This window comes from Galeopterus variegatus, unplaced genomic scaffold (genome assembly GCF_000696425.1).
Source record: "Galeopterus variegatus unplaced genomic scaffold, G_variegatus-3.0.2 Scaffold168, whole genome shotgun sequence".
Lineage (NCBI taxonomy): Eukaryota > Metazoa > Chordata > Mammalia > Dermoptera > Cynocephalidae > Galeopterus > Galeopterus variegatus.
In genome coordinates, this window is record NW_007726279.1 from 393,539 (window position 1) to 412,307 (window position 18,769).

Consider the following 18,769-nt stretch of genomic DNA (forward strand, 5'->3'; position numbering starts at 1 on the left):
CAGGAGGAGCTGGAGAAGGAGGAGGAGGAGCAGGAGCAGGAGGAGGAGGAGCAGGAGGAGGAGGAGGAGATGGAGGGGGCCCCTCCAGGTCTCTTCCGGGGCGGGAAGAGCAGGGATCAGGAGCAGGAGGAGGACGAGGAGGAGCAACTCTCCAAGGAGTGGGAGGACGCCAAGCGGTGGAGCAAGATGGACCAGCTGGCCAAGGAGCTGACGGCCGAGAAGCGGCTGGAGGAGGAGGACGAGGACGAGGACGATCCTGACCGCTCCATGAAGCTCTCCCTCCGGGCCCGGGCTGACGGCTCCAGGGGCCCTGGGCCGCAGTGGCGACGAGGCTGGAGGCCGTCCTCCCAGGAGGACAGCGTCGGGGCAGCCCTGCCGCTCCAGGTCCGCCGCTACCCCGAGGAGAAGAAGGACGAGGAGGGCAGCGCCAACCGCAGACCTGAGGTTGGTATGGGCAGGAGCCGGCCCCAGGGCCCGCCGAGCGGCCCCTTGCAGCCTGGGACTCTTGGGCAGGAGAAAGCGCCCGGCTCACAGCAGGCGCCCAGTAAGGCCAGCTGGACAGGCAGCCAAGGAGGAGTTGGGATCAGCATGTGGCGGCTGGACAGGTGCTGGGCAGGGAATCCGTCCGTCCTGAAGGCAACAGGGAGCCTCTTGGGCAGGAGAAAGCGCCCGGCTCACAGCAGGCGCCCAGTAAGGCCAGCTGGACAGGCAGCCAAGGAGGAGTTGGGATCAGCATGTGGCGGCTGGACAGGTGCTGGGCAGGGAATCCGTCCGTCCTGAAGGCAACAGGGAGCCTCTGTGGGTTTGCAAGCAGGCATGCGAGTGATGAGTGCAGCTTGGTGCTTGGGTGCAGAGGGCTTGGAACCAGCCTGGGAGGGCCCTTTGCTGCCTGGGGGATCCAGGCCCAGGGCCAGTACCCCCAGGAGCTGGGAGAGCACAGAGACAGGGGACACCAGGGATGGGTCATGCACTGGGAAGACCGTGTGGTTGGTCTGGCCCTGTCTTCTCTTGGCCTCCAGGCAAGCCCAGACACACCCTCTTCCCAGGTCCAGCCCACGCTGGCCCTTGGGGCCTGTGGGAATGGGTGGGAGAGACACCCACATGTGCCAGAAGACCTGGGCCCTGCCTCCTCCTAGCTGTGTGACCTTGGGCAGATCATGCCCCTTCTCTGAGCCTCACTGGTTCCCCCATTTGTGAAACGGGGATAAAGAGTCCTTTCTGCTCATCTCATTATCGTGATTAGAACATGCACGAGCTTTGAAAGCCTGGCCATGCCCAGGGCTGCTTGGGAAACTGAACAGGGAGTAGGGATGGAGCCCCGCAGAGGGTTGGGTGGAGCTGGGCTCTGTGGCAAGCAGGCGACACCACCTTGAAGCTAGAGGAGACCCTGGGGTGCCTGGTTCAAGCCTTAGTACTCAGGTGGGAATTGGAGCCCTACAGGGGGCTGGGACCTGTCCAAGACCCTTACTCCAAGGTTCTTCTTTGCCCACCCAAAGAGGAAGTGGCCCTTTTTTGGGCCCCTGACCTCTCTGGGCCTGGGACTGGGGTTTTCTTGGCAGCTGCAGCCAGGAGATGGCTTCTGTGCCTGTCCCCAGGAGACTGAGGGGAAGGGGCTACAGGAAACAGCAGCTTATCCCTCACTCCCAGCTTGTGGACCCAGGACTAGGCAGGCACTTGTGAGCATCCTCTTTCCCACCTGCAGCAGCAGGAGAGAATGAGATGCCAGAGACACTTGCCACCTCCACGAGCCCAGGGAGCCCTGGACTGCAGGGCAGAGAAGTGGGGACCCAGAGTCCTGTGAACAGAGTGGGTTGGGGGCCTCCTCCACCCAGCCCAAGGGTCTTCTTAGAAACCCGAGCATTGCAAAACTCATGCCCCAGGGCTACTCCAACACGGAAGGCGCCAGGGCTCCTATTTCCGTGGCAACCTTCATCAGTGTGTTTCAACTGGGCCCCAAGTGGGTCTCTAAGTGTGGCCCTAGGGCCAGGGTGCCCTCAGCAGCCTCAAATCTGGCAGGTACTGCAGGAAGACGACCCCTCCCAGGTCAAGGCCAGGGAGGTGGCCTTCCCTGAGCTCCTGCTCTGAGCCTGAGGGTATGTGCTCGTGGGTGTCCAAGATCCCAGGGATCTGGAAGCTTTGGGAGACTGAGGCACAGTGAGGGCTCAGAGGGACCCCTGCTTCCCTGAACCACCCTGGCAGTCCAAGCTTGGGGTCCCCTCACAAACAGGACCAAGCATCAAGGCCCAGCCTAGGTAGGTCGATGTGGGGCAGCTCTCATAGCATCTAGCCCAGGCCACAGTCCCCACAGTCCCCTTGAGTAGGAAGGCTATGGAAAACAAACCCAGAAATCCAGGCCTGGCCTCACCCTGGGAGCCACCACCCATGGTCTGGGCCAAGGGAAGGGGTTCTCGGGGGCACTAGAAGCTTGGGTTTTCCAAGCCCTGCCCGAAAGAAGGGACAACCCCCTCCACCCCCTGCCCCATCTGGAACCATTTAGGAGAAAGTGGAGCCTAGATAAGAGGCCCCCAGGGGCAGTGTGGGATCAGGACCCCCTGCTTCACCCACCTGTTGTGCGTAATAATCTTGGAGCAGCCAGCTTGGTAGTATCATTGTCCCCATGGTGCGGACGAGGCCCCTGAGGCTCAAAGAGGCAAAGCCACCTGTCCGAGGCCACACAGCTAACCAGTAGCCCAGCCAGCCTGACTGACTGCACCCTCCATGCTGCTGGCACAGACTGGGTCCCAGGCTCTCTTGGCCAGCCCGAGTGACCCTTGAAGTTCTCTTCTAGGACCAGGAGCTGGAGAGCCTGTCAGCCATCGAGGCGGAGCTGGAGAAGGTGGCCCACCAGCTGCAGGCGCTGCAACGGGGCTGAGGCACCGGCTGGCAGCGCCGGCCAGGGCCCCGAGGCCTTCTGTGGTCCTGGCACTGTTGTCCCCTTTGCAGGTCCTGGCCAGACGGCCCGGACGCTGCTTCTGGTAGGGAGGTGGCCTCCAGACCACCCAAGCCCAGCTCCCCTGTTGCCCCCATGTTCCTTTCCTCCTGCTCTCGAGCCCTGTCCTGGAATACCTCTCTGCAGGACGGGCCCCCATGACTTTAAACATTGATTATTCCTTCTCTGAACATGGGTGGCTTTCTAGAAGTTTCCTTTCCACCGTCATATCCACTGGGCACAACTGCAATAACTTCTGACCTTTTGGTGAAAGCTGAGAACTCCTGTCATATACTCTGTATAAAATTTATCTAAGGAAAAATAAATCTGTCCTGAGCTCTTTCCGCTTTCCTTGAATTTTTTCCCCTCTAAACTCAGAGTGGGGTGGGATGCATTGGATTTGAGAAAATGGACAGGAGGAGGTTCGGTCCACCTGGGGTGACTCCGTTCTGGGCCAATTCCTAGCTGTGGGATCTTGGGAAAGTGACTTTGGGCCTCTGAGCCTCAGTTTCCTCATCTGTAAAATGGGGGTGCTGAGCTGCTTCAGAAGGTGTGTGCGGGGGTTAAGTAACATGCACTGTTCCTTCCTCTCCCGTGCCTCCCAGCTACACAAGCTGGGCCACGTAGAGGTGGGGCCGTGTTCGGACACAGCCTCTGCTTTCTGAGCCCAGATCACCCTTCACTGATGGACCATGTCCTCTAATCTCTTGTGGTGCTGGGTAGAGGCCCTGACAGCCCAGGATAGTGCTGGCATAGGACACAGGTATCAGACCAGCTTTAGATTTCCTGACTTGGGCCTCTGAGCTGCAGGCCCCCGTTGGCATAAATCTTATTCTCCCCTGCCATAACCTCTGGCCTGTTACATGTGTAGAATTGTGGGGCATCTGAAGTTCCTATGCATTTAATGGTTCACTAGAGCACGGAAAGTCTTAGTCCCAACTTGGGGAATGAGGAAACTGAGGCTGAGAAGATAAAATGACTCAAAGTCACAGGCAGGGGTGGTGCTTGAAACACTTAAGCATGGGGACTATGCAGGATTATGCAATCAGGATGACCCAAGCTGGTGCAATGGACCTGTGTGTACCAGCTGAATAACGGCCAATCATTCAGTCATTCATTAAATTCTTGTGAATAGCTGCTTTGCATTTGGTAGGACTGGGCAGTCAGAGATGGCCAGGACAAGCCCTGGCTTTAAGAAGCCCTCACCCAGTGGGGAAAGCTGGACCCTTCAACAGCCAAGCAGACTACAGGGACAAATGTAGGCTCAGCAGAAGTGAGCAAAAGCTCACGTCTGCCTGCTCCCTGCAGGCCAAGAGGAGACAGAGCTTGATCCTGGCTCTGCTAGACCAGCTGGTCAGCCCTGGCCAGGCGCTTCACCTCTCCAGGTGGCAGCTCTGGGTCAAACGTCCTTGGCCTGTGTACCTCAAAAAAAAGCAAGCTGGTGAGGGTGATTCTTCTCGGCAGTGGTAGTGAGGGGGTGGGTCGGGGAGGGCTGGGCCAAGTCCAGAGTGCCAGTTGGGATTTGGGAACCAAGTTCCCAAGGGTCCAGGCTCTGTCTGGTGGGTCTGAGCAGGCAAGTTTCAGTGGCAAGGACTTGGGTTTTGACCTCAGACTGGAGTTGGAATCCCCAGGCTTGCCATTAACTAGCTGGAGAGCTTGGGCAGGCATTTCCTACCCTCTCAGAGCCTGTTTTCTCATCTGTAAAATGGGGATAATACTTATTATCTCCTTACCAGATTGGGGTTGAGTATTGGAGGGGCCCCAACAGCCTGGGCCAGAAAACCACGACTGCCATGATACGAGTCTTCTGAGAGGTCTCGGCAAGTCTAGGCCTCTTCTACGAGCCAGGCTGCCCATTGCTGCCAACGTCTACGCTCCCAGAGGGACCCCCTCCAAGGCTGGAGCTGTAAGGTGTTTATTTCTTCATGTTTCAAAGAGAGGTTTACACTCCACCCCCGACAATTATAGAAATAACACAACACTAACCATATTCCACTAGACCATCACAAATCAAAACAGCCACTACCAAGATTTGTTAGCAGATAAAGAGAACCTGGGGACACCTTGTCACTGAAATAACCAATCCCAAAGATGAGCCACCTGCGTCATCCTTATCACAGGAGCAACCAGGCAACCAAATCAAAAGAGCCAATGGACAGAAGCTGTGATTTTATACCTAGTATGTGTCTTCATATATATACATATACATGTATGTACACAAATGAAGTACAAGCCAGCTCGCGATGCTGGTAAAGTGGCTTATGAACAGGGTTGAAGCAAACAGCATTTGTCACAAAGGACAGGTGTTAGCCCTAACAGCAAAGTCCTGGTGAAATCCCTTTGCAAGCGTGAGTTTCAGAGAGATGCGATTCCACACACGGCCCTGGAGGAAGGGACCAGCCAGGCTATAGGAGGGGACAGTCCCTCCAAGCCACCAGGGCACAGATGACTCTGGAAGGCCCGGGGTGGTCTGGGGTTAGGGGAGATCCTGCTGGTCAGAACCAAAAGAGGAGGATCCAACCAGCAGAAGCCCAAGCTGTCGTGCCAGCCAGCTCTCCTCTGAAGTGTGGGGAGGGTCACTCCAAGACCATGGTGGCAATGGCTATGCAGAGAGAAGGGACAGAGGCATAAGCCCATTATCATGTGGGCAGGATACACAGGAGAAACCCTGGCCACATCACCTCAGTCAGGCTGGGGCTTGTGCAGGGCAGGTGGTTGCGGCACCAGGGCATGGCCAGGCTGACCCGAGGAGGCAGAGGCCCAGAGCCTTGGCCAAGGACCGCTGCTCTCCTGTCTCACAGCAGCCTGTGCTGGAAGGCCCCGTTCCTTTGGACAGCCAGCAGCCAGCTCAAGGGCTCTGGATTTGACAGGGGCCCATGGCTATGGTACAGGAGGGAGGGGAGCTGCCTGGGATCCCACTGGGTGGATGACCAGTTTCTAGGAGACAGGAGAGAGGGCACACACAAACCCCAGGGACTTCAGGAAATCCATTCAATTGCTCTGTGGCCAGCGGCCAAAGTGAATGCCCAAGAGCCAAAGACCAGGCTTCCAGGCTGGAAGGACAGAGGACACACAGTCTCCCTTGGCCTCAGAGTGGCTGGCAAACAGCTGCTCTTCTCTGGTGGCCTGGAAACCAGACAGCTTCCTACTAGGGTCTTTTAACCTTCTCTAAAGCCCGCTTGGCAGTCCTCTGGGTAGAGAGAGGAATACTGGTTCAAGGTTGTTTCCTCCCTCACTGACAGGATTAAAGACACAGGCAGGCCTGCGCACAGGAAGCCCCATGTAACTCCTTGGGGCTTCGCTGGGTCTGACTCCCGCAGGCGATGCTCTACAGCTACAAGCCCAACCATCCACCATATGCTGCAAACCCAGACCTTCCTGTGACACTGTGGCGAACACCCTGCTCCAGGATAGACTCCCCTCGGCTCTCTTGGAGAGAACAGCCAGCCAGCAGCTGGCACTCGATTGGGGTGTAATGTTTGTGGAATCACATCTTTATATAATCAGAGCATCCTCAAGCAGAACTTGATCCAAGGCCTCCATCCCCAGGGGACCCAATGCAGACCATGCAGCTGACCCTCTGAGACTACCCGAGGCCTCAGCCAAAATCTAGCCCTGCCATTTGCTCCTGGAGCCCTGCAATAGCTCTGTCCACTGACCACCACCAAGACAGAAGCTGCAGGGCCAGAGCTGATGTGCTGACCAACTTGGAGACAGAAGCTTGGGAGAGTCCCAAGTCCCCAGTGGTGCTAGCAGGGCCAACTGTGGGTGCTGAGACAAAGCTTGTTCCAGCATGTCTGTCCTTCCCTGATGCCAAAACCCCAAGGCCAGGGACAAGGAGGCCCAAGAAGAGACCAACTCTATGGGCTGTGTCCTGGAACCAAAAAAATGTCAGTGTGCACCCAGGGGACATTTAGAGAACAGGGTTCTCTCATCCTTGCTACTGAGGCCCACTCCCACAGGCACTGGTGCCTCACCTCCGTCCCCAGTCCCTCTGCATGTCGATGTGGTCTGCAGTTGCTGGACAGCATTCGCCAGCCTGGACGGCCCGGGGTGCGGGCTGTGCTTTCTCACCACGTCGTGGCCCCCAAGCCTTCTGAAGCACACCCCGCCCCTCGATTTCCACTCCTGCAAAGTGCACCTGTTCTGCTCAGCAACTGCATGGGGTCTGTGGAAAATGCCACATCACCAAAAGGCGATCACCTGAGATCTGGGCCCTGGATGCTAACATGTGTCACTCTAGAAAGGTGGCACATTGTTTCTACAGGAACATGATACAGCAGGGGTCACACAGCACACCCCATTGTTCTTGGGGCAGCCGAGGATTGGAACTTTATTTCAAAAAGGTAAAGCTGCATTGTTAAATGTCTTTTCTTTAAAGACTGGGAGAATGACAAACTCGAGCAACATCTTATAAACACGCATGAAGCGCAGTTTGATTTCAGTAGTTTATTTTGGAGACAAAGCAGTGCAGGAGGCCGGCCACACTTTCCTGCTTCCCTGGGGCTCAGGGTTAGAACTAGGAAAGGTGACATACAGACATTAATCAGGGTTCAACACTCAAGTCCTGTAAACGCAGTTAGTCACCGGGCCCTCAGTTTCCAAAAAAGCTGGGCAGTTCCGACACTCCTGCCCCTCACGCGGGCCCAGCTCCTCCTTTCCTGAAGGGGGCGCCCCTGCTCAGCCAGGCTGCACGTATCCTGAGCGCTCTGCTTGGGGCGGCTCCTCTTGGGTTGCTCTGCACTCTCTCCAGTGTCCTATCTCACCGGACAAGAGGACCACCCAGAAGCCTTTTTCAAAGTGAACTGATATCTTAAGACAAAATCATACTCAGGGAGGCCTATGTGTCTTGCCCAGTGTCCCACCTCTTCTGGGGACTGAGAAAGTTCCTTACTTGCCCCCTCCCTTTGTGGAGGGGCTGCTGGCCTGCCTAGGCCTCGGGATCAGCCCTGGTCTGCCTGCTGCCGTGATGGGGGTGATTCTAAGGTGGGGGGTGGAGGGGACTGCTCCCTTGCACCTGGCTGGCTTAGTGCTTGGGGCTATCCCTAAACACAGGAGAGGTGGATTGGGCCTGTTGGGTAAGGAGGGACCCAGCAGGTGTGAACCGTATGGGCAACCATGCGGAGGCCCCCCACCTGTCCTCATCTGGGAAGCTTCACAGAGAAGCAGGCTGCCCCAGGGGTTTGAGCATTAAGCCAGCCCTTCAGGGTTCTCTGGTCTTCACTGCCCACTAGAGACAAGGAGACAGAGGGCTGAAAACTCTTGGAATGATTTGTCCAAAGTCACAGCACAAATCCTTGGCACAGGTGGGGCTCCCAGCCAGGCAACTCCTTTCTCGGCTCCAGGGAGTGGCAGTGCTGGGTCGGGGGAAGGAGGCCCCAATGCAGGGCTCAATGGGACACGTGTGGAGGGGCCTGGTGGACTGCAAGAGGGGGGTGTGAAGAGTGGCAGCCGACCAAGGTCTTGGCCTCTGCCCTCGAAGCTTCCTTTTACTTCTGTCAGCGGAGAGCAGCGGGATCACAGCCCAGACCCCCAGCATGGAACCCCCAAGGGGCCCATCACCTCCTCTGGCTTCTGGGAGGGAGGGGCTAGCTTCACGCCTAGTAGGAGCAGGGCATCAGGCCACGCTCCTGACAGAGCCTCTGAGAAGACCAGCATGGGGAAACGGGAAGGGTCAGGCCCGGTCGTGGGGGGCTTGGAGAGGAGGAGGGGAACCGTCCATTCACTCGCTGTCCAGCCTGGCCAGGGGCGGGCCTCCCGCCAGAGGCCCAGAGGCCTAGAGGCCTGGTCCACAGCGGCCATGGAGACGAGCAGGCATGGATGTGCACACACGTGCATGGCAACCACACACGTGCACACGCACGCACCCACATTCAGACCTAGTGTTGAAAACACAGCAGTGTGTGAGCTCAGTGAGGAGATCTGCACTGCAGGAGCTGGTGGGCTGGCCCTTTTCTGCAAGGCCAGACCACCTGGTGTTCTTTTGCACCTTCCCCCACCCTTCCTTTAGATCACGACATCAGAAAATCAGGTTAAAAATTAACAAAAGAAAGAATCAGATCATCGGGAATTCTTAGTAGTTGTGCCACCGTGGGAGCTGCTTGCCCAGTGGGTGTGCTCCGCGCTCTGTGCCGCCCCTCTGGGTCCTGGGCTCTGTGGCTACTGGGAGGAGGCCTTGGTGGCCAGGGAGGCCACACAGTGCTGCTGGAAGCTGGGCGACACACCAGCGGTGCAGCCAAGTCTCTGGTGCGGCAGCTTAGCAGTGCCGCCTGCGTCGGCCTCCGCCTTCCAGGGCGCGTCCTGGCCCATCATGCTGCTGCAGCAGCCAGGACTGGCACTGCACGTCCGCTCACCCGCCAGGCTGCCCGCCGGCTCTGCCAGGAGCTTGCTGTGCCTCAGCGGGGCCATGTCCCCCGCGCCTGCCATGGCTGTGCTCTGGCCCTGCAGGGCGGTAGCGATGTGGTTCAGCAGGTCTGTGAAGAACTCACTCACGCCCTCATAGCCTGGGGTGGGAGAGAGACAGCACGGGGTGTTAGCCAGGGGGTGATGGGAGGGAGGAGGAGGGAACTAGCAGGCCCCCAGAGTGAGGGGGTGTGCTCAAGCCCCCATCTACAGAGAAAACCAAGGCCAGCAGAAGTCGTGGGCTGAGGGCAGTCACACAGCCTGGACTCAAAACCACTGTGTGTGGTCCCATGGGCTGGTCCTGGATCTTTGGATGTCCCCAGTGAGCAGCTGCAGCTGATGACACACACCCTGTGACCCTATCCCGTTTGGGCACAGCTCCACCACCTCATGTAATCACCCACCTGGCATGGTATGATGCCAGCACACACTGCATAATAAATGCCCTTTGACCCCATGGGGCCTGGCCTGGTCTGGTCATGGGCCTGAGTCCTGGCCACTGCTCCTGTCCTGAGCCTCAGCCTCCTCGTCTGTAAACCAAGATGATGATTCCCTCTGGGGGAGGCGACTGTGGGCACAACCAGCGAGGGCTGGCACATGGCAGTGCCTGACCCATAGCAGCTGCCATGAAATTGAGTCTGTTTCCTTCTCACCCTGAAGTACCTGCAGGGAGGCTCTCGGTGCCCCATGCTCCATAGATCGAGGCCATGGGACAGACTCTGGGCATCTGCATCAAAGCCAAGACCTGAGACAGGCTCCACTGCACAGTGACACTCCCTCCCCTGAATGAAGAGGGGTCTTGTCTCTAGAATACCAATCGCTGGTGCCTGCTGGAGGCAGACATTTCCCAGCACAGATGCGAATGTCAGCAGTTCTTGAAGCTACCAAGCAGGTTTCAGATCTAGGGTGAGGATTTTGCTGAGTCCCAACGAACTGCTTCAAAAGAGCTTCCACACAGGCTGGGTGCCTCCTGCCTGCCTGAACCAATTTGGAGGCACAGGAGTCGGCACATGGCTCCAAGAACAACGAGCAGGGCAGGAGGTGTGTCCCGAAAAGGAATCATGGTATGCCAGCTTTGGGAGGGGACTGCAGGCACTGCCCACTGCCACCATGGCTGTGACCACCATCCTCGATGCTGGGCCTAGTGCCGAGAGGATATGGAAACCCTAGCACATCCTCTGGGATGCTAGTCACAGCCAGCGGCACAGGCCGAAGTGGGAGTGAAGGTTGGGACACAGACACCGCATGTTACCGCTCAGAGAAGAGCTCTGTGAAGAGCTTTTCTCGCAGGCCAGGTGGGGGAGCTGCACTTGTCCACACCGTTATTTATTCAACAAACAACTGCTGTGGTTTTGAGGAAGCCTGAGGCTGAGAGGAGGAGGCACGGGAACCCACAGTAAAGATACAAAATGGCTGAGACAGCTGGCACATGGCGCTTCCAAACCAGCACTCTGTGCAGACACCGCACAACGTCCTCTCGCCTGATCTTCGCAGCAGCCTTTGTCCCCATTTCACAGATGAAGATGCATGGCTGCCAGCCTTGGCCATGAAGGTGGTGATGATGTCCACACTGGAGCTCACACAGTGTGCAGGAAGCACCGGCTCTGGACTGTAAGCTCTGCACTCCCGCTCACTGCAACCTTGCAGCCACATTTTACAGATGAGGACACAGGCTCAGAGAGGCCCAATGTCACAATGCTCACAATTGGCAGAGCTGGGATTTGCATCAGGCCCTCTGGTCCTGTCTGTGTCTTGAACACCACGTGGTGCTGGGTGCCCCACCACAGGACTGAGACATTTCAGCCCTAGACCTGGATAGAGAGGCAGAGGGGGAGGGGTGCTGAAAATGCACCATAAGGCCAATGCCAGGGAATGGAAAGCTGTTCCCCAGCAACCACTCTGCCATTGTCCCCAGACAAGGCCCGGAGGCCCCGGGTTGGGGGTGTGCTTTATGGGGCTGTGCAGAGGCAGCCACCTCCTCAGAGGCCTGAGGATGCACAGGGGGGCCTAGGGCAGTGGACTGAGGCATGGACTAGCAGGGCAGGGCACCAGCTCCATGCCAGGCATGGTACAAATGCCATCTTCTCTGTCTCTGAGGGTGGAAAATGTCCCCATTACATAGAGATGAACCCTGAGACTGGGATTTGAATGCAGAGCCTAGATTTGGACACACAGCTGGTATTCTGAGAGTGAGGGGCCTCAAGGTCAAGAGCACAGGCTTGGAGTTGGATGACAGGGCCCCAATCCTGGCTCCATCACATAGTGGCCCTTGAAGAAGTCACTCAACTCCCAGCCTGTCATCAGCAAGCAGAGATCACAGTGGGCCCTTCCATACCGTGCTGTCAGGAGGACAGGACGAGATGCCACAGTATAGCTGTGGCCCACGGTGGGGCCAGCAACCTGTGCCGCTACTGCCCTTATTACTTCCCAGAGCCTAGCGTGCGAAACACCCACAGCTCCAAGGTAGCCTCCATGGGTGAGGAGGAGCCAGGGCCTGCCCCTCTGCTTGGCTCTCAGAGAGCTCTACAGCACAGCTGGTGAGCCGCAGGATCTCCTGGACACGAGCTCCTCCTTGCCCAGGGTCCAGGGCCACATGCTCCCTGCCGCCCTCAGCCTCTGGCTCCCACGAGTCTCCATCAGGCTCAGCCTCATCCTTCCGGGCAGCCGCAGACCCACCTCAGCACCTAGCCCCACCTTGGCAGTCCTTCCCTTGGCTCTCCTGGAAGAAGCCCCCAGTCCGGCTCACAGCTGTGTCCCTCTTCTACCACCCAGGCCACCCTCGGGTAGCAAGCCGCCTGGCCAGAAGCGCATGCAGCTGTTTGCGCTGGGAGAGGTCAACGGCTCAGGTGAGAAGCTTCTCACTGTCCCCAACTCAATCTCCTCCTTCCTTCTAGAACTTGCACTCCAACAGCCCTCTACCCGCTCCTGACTCTCCAGCCACTGACTCTGCCTTTTCACTGAGCTGCCCCCACAGCCTCGTGGTTTAGATCCTCGGTTCATCATTTTGATCGCTCCCCTGATGAGCCCTCAGTTCCCCGCTCCCTCCTACTGGCTCATCAAAACCCTACCTCCCGGCTCCACCCAAGGCCTGCACTGCACCTAGGGGGACTGGAGAAAAACATGATCGAAGGGGCTGGCCTGTGGCTCGTTCAGGAGAGTGCGGTGCTGATAACACCAAGGCTACGGGTTCGGATCCTACATAGGGATGGCTGGTTAGCTCACTTGGGAGAGCGTGGTGCTGACAACACCAAGCCAAGGGTTGAGATCCCCTTACCGGTCATCTTAATTAAAAAAAAGAAAAACATGATTGATTGCCCCACAGGTCTGACCTTCTATTTACAATACAGACCTCAGGCGGCTGCTTCCATCTCACCCAGAGCAGGGTCCAAAGTTCTCACCTTGCTACATGCGGGCTGCTCTCTGACCTGTCCTGCCACCCCTCCCAGTCCCCACAGCTGCACCTGTTCCAGCCACAGCATTCTGTGGTTCCTGGCCTGGGACCCAATGCTCCATCTTCACTGGGTGGCTCCTTCCCTTCTTGGCAGGCTCTGCTCTGGTGTCCCCACCTCACAGAGGAGCCCCAGGCCACCCCTGCCCCTTTGTCTTCTGCTCCTCCCGACAGGGGCATGAGCACTCCAAGGGCAGGGCCTTGGGGGCCGTGCTCACACTGTACCCATGTCTGCACCAGCCGGGACACGAGGCCCCAGCTAAATGATAACTGAATGACACAAGGAGATGGGCGCTCCTCTGGGCCTCAATTTCCCTGGTTTTCTGAGGAGTGGAGGGGACACACATGTCTAGCACCCAGCTGGTGACTGGGGCCCATGAGCTGTGGGGCCTGTGAGCTGCACAGCCCGGAGGTCACACTCCACGCACAAGGGCTCACCCTGCAATGCCCCAAACAGTCCCCACCTGCCATGCACAGTCTCCGAGGGTAGGAATCACCTCCTGAGTGTTTTCACCCCTACTGAGCAGGCAGAGAAGTTTGCTTCACCTCCACAGCAGGTACTTAATAAAGGCCAGGACCAAGAAAAGAATGGAGGGAAACAGATCTCAGGGCAGAGACACCCGTGTTCTGTCCTGGGGCTGTGCCACAAAGCCTGGCTCTTCCCCAACCTGCTGTGTGGGGGTGGACAAGACACTCAGCTGCAGTGTCTTCGGGTGAAGCACACAGCCTGTGAATGTGGTGGTGCCACTCCCATCGTCCCTGCCACGCTGATGTCCCATGTTAGGGCTCACCACAGAGCCCCTAGCTGAGGGGAGATCTGAGGGGTACATGGCAGAGCCTGGCTCTGTGCCAGCAGAGTCTGAGGGCCCTGGCAGGGAGCAGATTCTATGGGTGGGGACCCCAGTGCTGCAGCTCAGGACAGCAGGAGCAGCATGTGTCTGGGAGTCTCTGGCCCTGCTACCTGTGTGCTGTGTGACCTTGGCCAGTTTCTTCCTCTCTAGGGGCCTCAGTTTCTCTATACGTAAACTGTGTGGGTTGTATTACCTTCAAAGTCCTTTCAGCTCCTTAAATCTGAAGAACCCAAAGGATAGGCTGATTTGGCCAATAAGAGGGTGGAAGAACAGCTATGTTGCGGGCCCACCTGTGCCCGGCCTCACCCTGAGCTGGGTGCTTGGACCCCATTCCCTCCTTGCCACACCCTGTAAGCTTTGCAAACAGGGCTGAGGAGCAGTGGGGCTGCACCTGCCCCAGGCCCCACAATGAGGGACGGTGCTGGCTCTCGAGTCCTGGTCAACCTGACTTGCCTGTCCTGTCTCCCAAGGACACAGTCTACACACAGATGGCTGGCTGCAAAGCCACCAGCAAAGGTGGTGCCCAGTCCCGTCGCTCACCTGGGAAGGCGTTGATGTCAATAACTGCATGCTGCCCAGTCTGGTTGTTGATGATGATGTCGATCCCGAAGAGTGACACACCCAGCGCCTGCCGCAGAGCGCGGGAGAGCTCCCGGATGACCTCGTCACTCGGCCGCTCGAACACACCCTCAATCTTGTCCAGCTGCAGACACACACAGGGGAGTCAGACGGTGGGCAAAGGCAATGCCATGCTGCACAGAGACCCCCCATGGGAGGTGCCACAGGCCCTGCATCCTTCAGGCCAGGAGGCAAGACAGACCCACCATGGTAGGCACTAGGGCGACCACTGTCCAAGTACTGCCACGGGCCGGGCAGGCACCTTTCCAGAACTGATCACAAGCTGGGCGGTTGCTGTTGATATCAGCATTTCATACACAGGGAACCAGAAGCTCACACAGGGTCAGGGGCTGGCCCAGGGTCACACAGCTTAAAAGCACAGGGTTGGATTTGGACCCAGGTTTTTCAGTCTCTAAAACCCAACTCTCTAACAGGGAGGAAGGAGACGGAGAGTCTGTCATGGACCCAGGAAGACATTAGGGTGCAGAGAGCACTTGAGTCGAACCTTGAAGGGGGTAGGATTTAGGGCCTTGGGCAGGGGTGGGAGGAGAGGGGCTCCAGGTGGGCACAGCAGAAGTAAAAGTGCAGAGACCAGGAACAGCAGGAGACAGTTGTGAGCAGCTGCGACACAGGCAGGCAGAGGTGGGCAGCAGGAGTGTTGTGGTCAGCAACGCCACACACTCCCACCACCGCAGAGTCCCCAGGGCGTGAGGCGGAGGGTTCTAGGGGACGTGGCATGCCAATCTGCCTTCCCAAGTGCCTAACTGTGGTGTTTCCAAATTAACCCACATCCCATGTGACTTGGGCTTTCCACGGAGGTCACTGCGCTGCTCCTGCCTGGCTCCTGTGTCCACGCTGGGCTCTGAGCAAAGCTTCAACGGGGCCAGTTGGGCGGTCCCAGTGCACAGTTCTCCCACCTTGCCCTGGACCCCCCATGCTGCTCGTTTTCTGCTGGCCTGGGACAGGCATACAAGTCTTCATGTGCCCAAGCTTGGCCCCTGGCCAGGGTCTCCAAGAAAGTGGAACGCTGCATTGGGAAGGATTCTGGAGTCCGGGGGATTCAGATTTGAATACTGAGTCCCTTCCTAGCTCTGTGGACTCAAGGAAAGGTAATTGGCTTCTCTGTGTGTCAGTTTACTCATCTGAGAAACAGGACCGGGCCGGCCAGTTAGCTCAGGTGGTCAGAGTGCGGTGCTGATAACACCAAGGTCCAGGGTTCAATCCCTGTGCCGGCCAGCTGCCAAAAAAAAAAAAAAAAAAGAAGAAAAGAGAAACGGGACCAATGAGGCCTTCATCCCCAACTTGCCAAGAGGAATAATGAAGTCGTTGATATGGTGGGGACAGTACCTGCCTGACTGGGAGGAGGTCCTATACCTGAATTGTAGGGCAGGGACTGTGTCCTGTCACCTCTAAATCAGACAAAATAGGCTCACTCAGGTGCTCAATAAACACTGGAGTCCTTGGGGTTGTGGGCTCAGAGGCCAAAGCGGAAGGGGTGGCTGATCCACGAAAGATCAAAGTGAGCTGGGTCAAGAAGTTAAACACAGAGTCACCATGTGACCCAGCAATTCCACTCCTAGGTATATACCCGAGAGCTGAAAACAAGGACTCAACCAGGTACTTGTCCACTAGCGATCACTGCGGCACTCTTCACAATAGCCAAAAACAACCAAGTGTGCATGGACGGACGTGTGGGTGAGTGCACTGTGGCACAGCCACACAATGGCACGCTGTTCAGCACAAAGAGGAGTGAAATCCTGATACATGCTGCAATGTGGATGAACCTTGAAAACATTATGCTGAGCGAAACACGGTGGACACAAAAGGTCACATACTGAATGATTCCATTTACATGAAATGTCCAAAATGGGCAAATCCAGAGACAGAGACCAGATCAGTGGTCGCCAGGGGCTGGGAGCGGGGAAATGGGGAGTGGGTACAGCGTTTTCTCTTGGGTGACAAAATGTTTAGGAACTAGATAGAGGTGGTGAATCACAACACTGTGAATGTACTAACTGCTACTGAATCGTATACATTAAAGAGGCTAATTTCACCTTGTGTGAATTTCATCTCAATCTTAAAAAAAAAGGTGAAACTGGGTGTAGTGGTTTGAATTATGTACCCCCAAAACTCCCTGAAGCTTGAATTGTCTCCCAAGTTTTATGTATTAGAAACTGAGCCCCCAGGGCCAGCCCGTGGCTCACTTGGGAGAGTGTGGTGCTGATAACAACAAGGCCAAGGGTTCGGATCCCTATATATAGGGATGGCCGGTTCGCTCACTGGCTGAGTGTGGTGCTGACAACACCAAGTCAAGGGTTAAGATCCCCTTACCCGTCATCTCTTTAGAAAAAAAAAAAAAGAAACCGAGCCCCCACTGTGACTGTTAAGAGAGTGGGAAGTCCTATTATGGTAATCGAAAGGTGGAGCCTTGAAGAGGTGATTGGATGGGAGGACCCTGCAGTAGTGAATGGATTAATAATGGTGGTCAGCGGTGTGGTTCTGAAGCCTTTAAAAGAAGAAAGTCTGTCTTTCTATTTCTCTCTGCTCTCTCTGCTTCCACCATCTTGCAATGTGAGATCTCTGAATCACTGTCACCACCACCACATGGACTTTGGACTTCCCAGCCTCAGAAACTGTAAGCAATAAATTTCATTTTCTTTATAAATCACCCAGTTCCTTGTATTCTGTTATAAGCAACACGAATGGACTAATACACTGGGTCAGGAGGGCTGAGGACAGAGCCCTGGTCACCAAGGCGAGGAAGCTGAAAAGACCAAAAGGGAACTTGCAGACACATGCTGAGCAGGGTCCCAGCCCTGGGCCCCTCCCACGCTCTGTGCTAACGCCAACCCGTGGGCTCTGCAAGACAGGCGGGGCCCCTCCTGCTCATGACCCCAATGCCTTGGTGTCTCCCACAGGGGAAATATTTTCTATGGGGAGTGGCAACCAGGCTGTAGTAGACGCTCGTCACTTAGCATGTTCCCGAGCCTCTCAGTCACTCTCACCAGTGAGGGCCAGAGGTGTGGCCCAGTGGGGCAGCCTGGGCCCTTGCCGAGTCAGAGAGACCCGGTGGATGCCTGGGCACTGCCTGTCCCCTGCTGCACTCCCTGAGCCACAACATAACCCTTCAGGGCCTTGTTTTCTTGCCCCTATAGTGGGATAATAAAAATACCTATGTTGTGAGATTCTGATGAGGTTAAGCTGGTGTTTAAGTCTCGCAGCACAGGGCCTGGCAGCAAGGTGGCTGTGGCTGGGACACTGCTGGAGTCTCATGACACGCTGTTTACAAAAGCACTTTCTCAGCTTAGCTAAGGAATCTCAGAAATCCTTCTGAAGCCATTTGATTATTCAAAACCAAACTGCCATCCTAGAACAAGATAAAGGCATGGGAATCCTGCCTATGGGCACTTAGCACAAACAATCTGAGGATGTTCTGGAAAACAAGGAAGGAGAGAGGGAGGAGTGGGGAAGGTGCTTGTGTGAACCACCGATGGCCCCGTCTCCAGTCACAGCTGACACTAAACACTGAACTCCACCTGGCAGTCGCTTTTCATCCAGGAACTCAACAAGTCTGACGGAACCCGCTAGGCAGGATGAGGAAACTGAGGCTCAGAGAGGAGACAGGGCTCACCTGAGCTTGGTTTGGACCCCAGGTAGTCCATCAGAGTCCATGTTCTTAACCAAAACACCACACTGGCTCTCGAGTAAAAGGTGTTTGGGGGCTGCAAGTTGGGGTGGCCCATCCTCAGGCATCGGATGGGCAGGGAGGAGGGGTTTCAAGGCCAGAGCAGGGGTCCTGACCAGGGCTCCCAGGGAGGCCAAGACAGGGTCTGGAGGAGCCCCAGGTGGGCAGGGGTGGGAGGATGAGTCAGGAACATGTTCCTGCTCCTGGGAATGGAGCTGACTGAGTCAGGCTGGCCCAGGCGTCCAGGAGGCTCAGGTCCCGAATGGAGAAAGTGGCACTGACTGCACCTCCTGTTCTGTTTTTAAAAGTTGGCAGTCCTAGTGGATTCCTGACTAGCAGTCATGCACTGAGGGGAGGAGGAGACGACTGTGGACGTGAGAGGTGGAGGGAAGGCCCCTGCAGTGTCTCCAGGCTGACCCCTTCCTGTTGTACAGATGAGGAAACTGAGGCTAATGGTCAACAGGTGATTATCCAAGAAAGTGACTTCCGGTGGGTCACTCTGCTCATCACCCTCACGGTGTCCCTCTGGCATTGCTCACCAGCCCCAGTGGCCACCATCACTACACTGTGTGAGGACACTGGCAGGGACGCTTCTCAGGAAGTCTGCCAGAAGCTGCCTCCCCTCGCCACACTGGCTGAGTCCTAAAGTTTATGACACTTTACAAGAACCTTTCCCACACTGAACACCTATTTACGTCTTATAACGTACACAGCCAAGCACCAAGAGGCCCTGTTTAAAATCCCATTGTCCCAAAGCTTCCCCGACTTGTTCCCAGAGGGATAGCCATCACCATCTTGAGGGACAGTGGAGTTCCCTCAGGTCCCTGTCCACGCCT

General features: G+C 56.6%; 2 protein-coding genes across 2 annotated transcripts in view; one reads left to right on the top strand and one right to left on the bottom strand.

Moving 5' to 3' along the window:
• CHGA (chromogranin A (parathyroid secretory protein 1)) overlaps positions 1-2,966 on the top strand; it is a 12,108-nt gene extending 9,142 nt beyond the window's left edge. The window contains exons 7-8 of the mRNA XM_008594969.1: positions 50-444; positions 2,789-2,966. Of these exons, the coding sequence (XP_008593191.1) occupies positions 50-444; positions 2,789-2,872 (479 nt within the window). The 3' untranslated portion in view covers positions 2,873-2,966. The remainder of the gene's footprint in view (positions 1-49; positions 445-2,788) is intronic.
• A 4,397-nt stretch (positions 2,967-7,363) lies between these two features.
• The window catches only part of ITPK1 (inositol-tetrakisphosphate 1-kinase), a 184,353-nt gene continuing 172,947 nt past the window's right edge, over positions 7,364-18,769 (bottom strand). Inside the window, exons 9-10 of the mRNA XM_008594907.1 lie at positions 14,171-14,333; positions 7,364-9,432 (exon numbers count right to left, since the gene is read on the bottom strand). Coding sequence (XP_008593129.1) covers positions 9,089-9,432; positions 14,171-14,333 — 507 coding nt within the window. The 3' untranslated portion in view covers positions 7,364-9,088. The remainder of the gene's footprint in view (positions 9,433-14,170; positions 14,334-18,769) is intronic.